The sequence below is a fragment of the Galeopterus variegatus genome, unplaced genomic scaffold (assembly GCF_000696425.1).
Source record: "Galeopterus variegatus unplaced genomic scaffold, G_variegatus-3.0.2 Scaffold59, whole genome shotgun sequence".
Classification (NCBI taxonomy): domain Eukaryota; kingdom Metazoa; phylum Chordata; class Mammalia; order Dermoptera; family Cynocephalidae; genus Galeopterus; species Galeopterus variegatus.
In genome coordinates, this window is record NW_007726170.1 from 129,602 (window position 1) to 136,349 (window position 6,748).

The following is a 6,748-nucleotide window of genomic DNA, read 5'->3' on the forward strand; positions in this document are numbered from 1 at the left end:
TGTGGCTTCTTACTTGTTTTCTAAAGCCTGGCTTTGGCTTTCAGCTTTCATCAGGTTTGACAGTTATCTGAACCAACAGTAGGTGGAAGGCAGCAGGGAGAATGAAGCATGAATGGTCAGCTCTTCTGCTTGTTACTAGGTCTGTTTCGTGAGGAGGTTGGAACGACCAGCTACAAGAGGCAGCAGATGGTGAAGAACCCAAGACCCCCAGATCCAGGTCAAAGTCAGAAGAACCAGGGTCTAGTCCTGGCTTCACCACCTTAATAGACACTAGATCTGCACAAGTCCTATAACCTCTCCAAGCCTCATCTGTAAAATGGAGTTAAAAATACCTTCAACTACTTACTTCACAAGAGGTTGGGAGATTAGAATATGATATTTATAAAAATGAATAAGTGCTATTTAAAAAACTTGTTTCATATGCCTCTGTAATCTCTGTCCCCCAAAACAATGTAAGTACTGGTGGTTGCTTCTTTTCATCACTGCAGCCAAAACAAGCATGGCAAAATTACCCACTTCTCAACAATTCTGAGCTGTAGACAAAATTACAGGCATACTAAAATAAAATGGGAAAAGTACCAACAAATGACAAGAGACAAGTTAACACAAGCCTCGCTTAAAGCTATATTGAGAATGCTTCCTTACAGTCATCTCAGGACAACTTTTGGTGTAATAGGTTGGGTTTAGACTTCCTTTAGCTCCCTGAAGCCTGGAAAGGTACAGCAATGTCTTTGGCTAAGAGTTTATTTATGAGGAGAACAGACAGAAAGATGAGGTGAAATAATATACATCACTAGGCTTCTCCTTAAAGAAACAGGGCAAGTCACAGAAGTGATGCCAAAACATCTACAGGGTCAACACAGGGAAAGGGCTCAGGTTTTAAAGTAGGAAGGACCTGGGTTTCAGTCCTGGCTCTGCCACTTACTGACTGGGTAGGCCAGTCTTTCAGTCAGATTTTTCATCTGCTAAGTGAGGAACAATAACTACCTACTTCAAGGAATATGCCAAGAATTAAAAGACAGAATTATGTAAAGCACGTGGCACATAAAATGTGCTTACTAAATAATAGCAGGATAGGTAAAAAAAAAATGTTTAAAAAAATGAAATAATAGCATCCCCCCCCCCAAGACATCTACTCCTATTCAAATCTGGAGGCTTTCCTCCTATCCCAGTGGTTCTCAACTATTGCAACTTTGCCCCCCAGAGGACAGTTGGCAACTGTCTGGAAACATTTTTGGTTGTCACCACTGGGGGTGTTACTGACACCTAGTGGGCCAAGGCCAAGGACGCTGCTAAACATCCTAAAATGCATAGAACAAGTGTCCCACAACAATTATGTGGGTCCAAAACAGCAACAGTGCCAAGATTGAGAAATTCTGCTATACAGCAAGCATTCTTTGGTAGTCAATCTGAGTAAACTACCTCATCTTTCTTAGCTTTAGTTTACTCATCAGCAATATGGGAATAAATTTATCTGTGCTCCCCACTTCATCAAGCTACTGGGAGGATCAAATGAAATCAGGGATGAGAGACCTTATCATCATTACGCCTTTTACAACATATACAGAAGCATCCACTTGCTGGGTAGACAGAAGCATTCACATACTGGGGAGGGAGGGAGGCTAATGGGGGTTAGAATTCTTTGTTTGGGAATGCCACCATCCCAGGAGGGCCTCTTGCCTATCTGCCTGCTTGGCTGGAACATGGAAGTTCTCAGGAACAGTGATGGGATAGGAGCACTTCTCAGGGAGAGACAGGAGCAAGATGGAGAGTGGAAAGTGGGTAGAAATAGCACAGGCAGGGCCGGCCCGGTGGCGCACTGCTACAGTGCGCCGCTTGGGAGTGTGGTGGCGCTCCCGTGAGGGTTCGGATCCCACATACAGACCGTTTACCGCTCACTGGCTGAGCGAGGTGCGGGCGCGACACTGAGGGTTGCGATCCGTTGCCGGACACGAAAAAAGACAAAAAAAAAAAGGAAATAGCACAGGCACTGAAAGAGGAGGTGACAGATGTTAGGAAATGAGACAATGTTTGGTGCCTTAGTCTACTTGGGCTGCCATAGCAAAATACTATATACTAGATGGCTTAAAACAGCACAAACTTATTTTCTCACAGTTCTGGGGGCTGGAAAGTTCAAGATCAAGGTCTCAGCAGGCTTCAGTTTCTGATGAGGGCTCTCTTCCCATTTTGCAAACAGCTGTCTTCTAACTGTGTCTTCTCATGGCAGGGGGAAAGAGAGAGAGAGAATGCTCTCGTCCTATTCTTAGAAAGTCACCAATCCTATCAGATTAGGGCTCTACCCTTATGACCTTATTTAACTTTAATCACTTCCATAAAGGCCCTATCTTCAATACAGTCACACGGGGAGTTAGGGCTTCAACATATAAATTTAGGGTGGATACTGTAGTGGACTGAATTATGTCTCCCCCAAAATCACTGAAGCTTGAATTGTGTCCCCAAAGTTTTATGTGTTAGAAACTTTGCCCTCACTCTGAATGTCAAAAGGGTGGGAAATTCTATTATGGTAATTGAAAGGTAGAGCTTGGAAGATGTGATTGGATTGTAGGACCGTGCAGTAGTGAATGGATTAATAATGGTGGTCAGGGGCATGGTTCTGAGGACTTTAAAAAGAGAGTGAATGAGGAGATTACTCTCTCTGCTCTGCCACTTTGCGATGTGATATCCTGCTGTCACTGTCACCACCACCAAGACCCTCACCAGATGTGTTCCCTGGACTTTAGACTTCCTAGCCTCCGAAACTGTAAGCAGTAAGTTTCATTTTCTTATACATCATGCAGTTCCATGTATTTTATTATAAGCAACAGAAACAGACTAAAACAGACTTAAGTCAGTCCACAGTATTCAGGCACACATCAGACACAGCCAAAGCATCCCTATGGTCTCAGAGAGGAGGATCGGACATTAATTCAGTGCTGTTCCATGAGCACATCTACTAAATCTTCCTTTCCAGCTGCCTTACCTATGAGAGTTAATTAACTCCAACTCTTTCATTTAGGTGACTCCTCAGCCATCCTATGGACTTCAGGGTCAGGGAAGGATCTTCCTCTTTTTTTTTTTTTTTTTTTTTCCTTTTTTTGTCTTTTTTACTGACCGGTAATGGGATCGCAACCCTCGGTGTCGCACCCGTACCGGGGACCGGCAACGGGATCGCAACCCTCAGTGTTGCGCCCGTACCGTACTCAGCCAGTGAGCGGGAACTGGTCGCCACATGGGATCCGAACCCTCGGCGGGAGCGCCGCCACGCTCCCAAGCAGCGCACTCTCCAGTGCGCCACCGGGCCGGCCCAGGATCTTCCTCTTATTTGTGTCCCAGTCCTCAAATATCTGAGACCCTTTAGGTCATAGGTTTCCAACACTGGCTAATCAGAATCACTTTAGGCACAGATCTCAATCTTGCTTTTTAGAAAAGCTCAACCACACCCAAGACCAATTTAGTTAGGAATCAGTGAGGAAGGATGCAGGTATCGGTAATTTTTAAATCTCCCAGGTATTCCAATGAGAAGCCAAAGTTGAGAACCAACTGATCACAGAGGAGGGTTATGTATCCTGCCCACCCCTGCAACTCTTTAGACTCCGATTTATTTGGCCTAGAGTGGGTCCCAGGAATCTGTATTTTTAAACAATTCCCCAGCTGATTCTGATGCTCAACCAAGTTTAGGATAGGTTACCACCTTCTTGAAGCTAAACTGTCTACTCCCACCTGCCTCATAACTGTTCATTTCTGTAGCTGTACACAAGCTTTACAGATGCAGATTTTATTTCCTTCCTCCTCTTCATGGATCATCATTTTTGGGACAGCCCTTCACATATACAAAAAGATGGTACTTAAAGGACAAAATTTTCTGGAAACATCAGGGGAAACAGCAGGAGAAACCAAATGGGGGTTAAAAAAAGCGTGTAGCTTGCCAAGGGAGAGAGAATGAAGTCTGGTGAAAGACAAAGGAAGGAGTGGGAGTAGGGATGGAGAAAAGAGGTCACAGGGACAAAAATGGGGCTGGCAGGATTCAATAGCAAATTAGTAAACACATAATTAAGTCAGCAGCCCCTGAAGTTGTAGGTGAAGGGTCTTGCTGCTTTGGGCAAAAAAAGATAAGAAGCAACAGCAGCTTCTGGTATCACCCCCCAGCCCTCCACACCCAACCTCACCATCTCTATCCTTACTCTCCATCAATACTTCCCTCAGGAAAAGATGCCACGGGCTCATTCACAATAAGCTACAAGTATATTTCGATAGGGGACAATGACAGTAAACCAAAAGAATAAGTTAGAAAAGAAGGAATTTCAGGCATATTTACAAGAGAGAAGATAAGCCTTTCTTAACTTTTTGGTAACTCATATCCCACCACTTTTTACTCACTGAATCCTGGTGGCTGTCAACTATGCTGCTCATCATGTAGTTCTCTAACACTAACATAAAAATAAGGTATGTTACTGACATCCAGACATCCCTGATGAAAACCATGATGTTGACAGCAAGGTCACGTCACAGGACTTGAACTTCAGGGAGAGCAATGCAGCCAATGGACATCACCAGTCACGGAAGTTAAAATTTTCCTTATAGAAACTGAAAGTCAAGACACTTGGATTTTAAGCCAAATCCCACCCTCATACTTTCTGCTTGACTTTGCCACATTATCTTTTCTCTTAACATCTCTATCTGTAAAATTGGAAAATCTCAAAGATAACTTGACTGAATTTAGCCCATGGAAACAAAAGTAGGAAGAAAGAAAAGGGAGGGAAGACATCAAAAAGAGGGTCAAGAAATATATTTTTAAGGGCCGGCCCATGGCTCACTTGGGAGAGCGTGGTGCTGACAACACCAAGTCAAGGGTTAAGATCTGCTTATTGGTAATCTTTAAAAAAAAAAAGAAGAAAAGTGGGCCGGCCCCCTGGCGCGCTTGGGAGAGTGCGGCGCTGGGAGCGCAGCGATGCTCCCGCCTCGGGTTCGGGTCCTATATAGGAATGGCCGGTGCTCTCACTGGCTGAGCGCGGTGCGGGTGACACCACACCAAGGGTTGCGATCCCCTTACCGGTCACAAAAAAAAAAAAAGACAAAGAAAAGAAAAAGAATATATTTTTAAAAGTTTCTCTCCATTGAAAGTCAACCTAAATATGTTTTGAGTTAATTACTATTCAGATGCTACAGAAAATGAACTAATATCAGAAAAAAAGACTTGTATATATTTTAGTGAAAACAGAGTAGTCTTTACCTTATCATTTAGAAGTGGTTTGATCTCTGTAAGTTGAACATCCTGAAGTTCATCCATGAGGACAGAGGAGAGTAGAGGAGTTTCAAAAATAAATCAGTAACTGAAACAAAAGAGAAGGTAGTGAAGAAAGAGGCTTAAGCCAGGAGTTGGAAACATAATGGTCACACTACACCCATTCATTCATTAGAGCTTACTATGTGTCACACACTGCTCAGGGTACTGAAGGCACACAGTTATGGCAGACTCTAAAGTGGTCTCCATGATTCTTGCCTCCTGGTATTCATGCCCTTGCAGAATCCCCACCCCTCACTGCGTGTGGGTGGGACCTGTGGCTTGTTTTAAATCAACAGATTAGGGCAAAAGTGAAAGAATGTACATGACTACCATACACGATTCTATTACATAATACTTTTATATCTGTCATGCTGAGCTGTCTCTCCCCTGCTAGCTTTGAAGAAGCAAGCTGACATGTTGTAAGAGGGCCACATGGCAAGGAACTCAGAGCAGCCTCCAGCTGAAAGACAGCAAGAAACTGAGACCCTCAGCCCAACAATCTGCAAGGAACTGAATGCTGTCAACAACCACATGAGACTGGAAGCGGATCCTTCCTCAGTCGAGCCTCAGATGAGAGGCAAGGCCTGACACCTTGATTGTAGCCTTGCAGAGGACCCAGCCACCCATGTCAGACTCCTGACCCACAGAAACAGAGATAATAAATATGTTGCTTTAGGCCACTAAGTTTGTGGTAATATTTTTATACGGCAACAGATAATTAATACAATAATAGTCTTTGCCCTCAGGGAGTGTACATTTTAGTTACCGAAGATGGATAAATAAGGAAACAACATGCTCAGCGCTTTGCTTCAGGAAGCAACAATTTGGAGGATGGATTAAGGGGGGACAAAAACTGAGGTTACTGCTGTAGATGAGGCCTTGAATTGGGAATAGCAACAGAAATGAAGAGGGAGATGAACCAAGCTTCACGTGGGGAATTACAGCAGTGGGTGGATTATGGTAGTCAGTCTCCAAGATGGCCTCTAATGAGCCCAGTGATCCTTAACTCCTTATATTCACACTCATGAATAATTCCTCACCTAAATATATCAGGGATGGCCTTTGTAACTGGTAGAATATAGCAGAAGCAACAATCTGTGACTTCTGATGCTATATCATAAAGACATTATACTTTCTGCTTCAAGGCATTATAGTCTAGATCCACTAACTCTGGGGGAAGACCGTCACCATACTGTGAGGACATTCTCCCTCTGCAGAGGACCATGTGGAGAAGAACCAACTTGCCAGTACCAACCTGGCAGCCATGCGAGTGAGCCACTTTGCAAACGGATTCTCTAGCCCCAGTTAAGAGCTCAGATGACTGCAGCCCCAGAGACATGACTGCAACCACACAAGAGACCGTAAGCCAGAATCACCCACCAAACCTGCTCCCAAATTCCTGACCCACAGAAACTATGGGAGATAATAAATAATTTTGTTTTGGGGTGATATGTTACATAGCAA

General features: G+C 43.9%; 1 protein-coding gene across 3 annotated transcripts in view; it reads right to left on the reverse strand.

Annotated features, from left to right (window-relative positions):
• Nucleotides 1-5,332, reverse strand: part of NDRG3 (NDRG family member 3) — a 59,083-nt gene extending 53,751 nt beyond the window's left edge. The window contains exon 1 of one of the 3 annotated variants that reach the window (XM_008575270.1): nucleotides 5,231-5,332. In XM_008575270.1, the coding sequence (XP_008573492.1) occupies nucleotides 5,231-5,287 (57 nt within the window). In that variant the 5' untranslated portion in view covers nucleotides 5,288-5,332. The remainder of the gene's footprint in view (nucleotides 1-5,230) is intronic. The other 2 variants (XM_008575279.1, XM_008575265.1) reach the window with 2 other exon arrangements.
• Nucleotides 5,333-6,748: the final 1,416 nt, after the last annotated feature.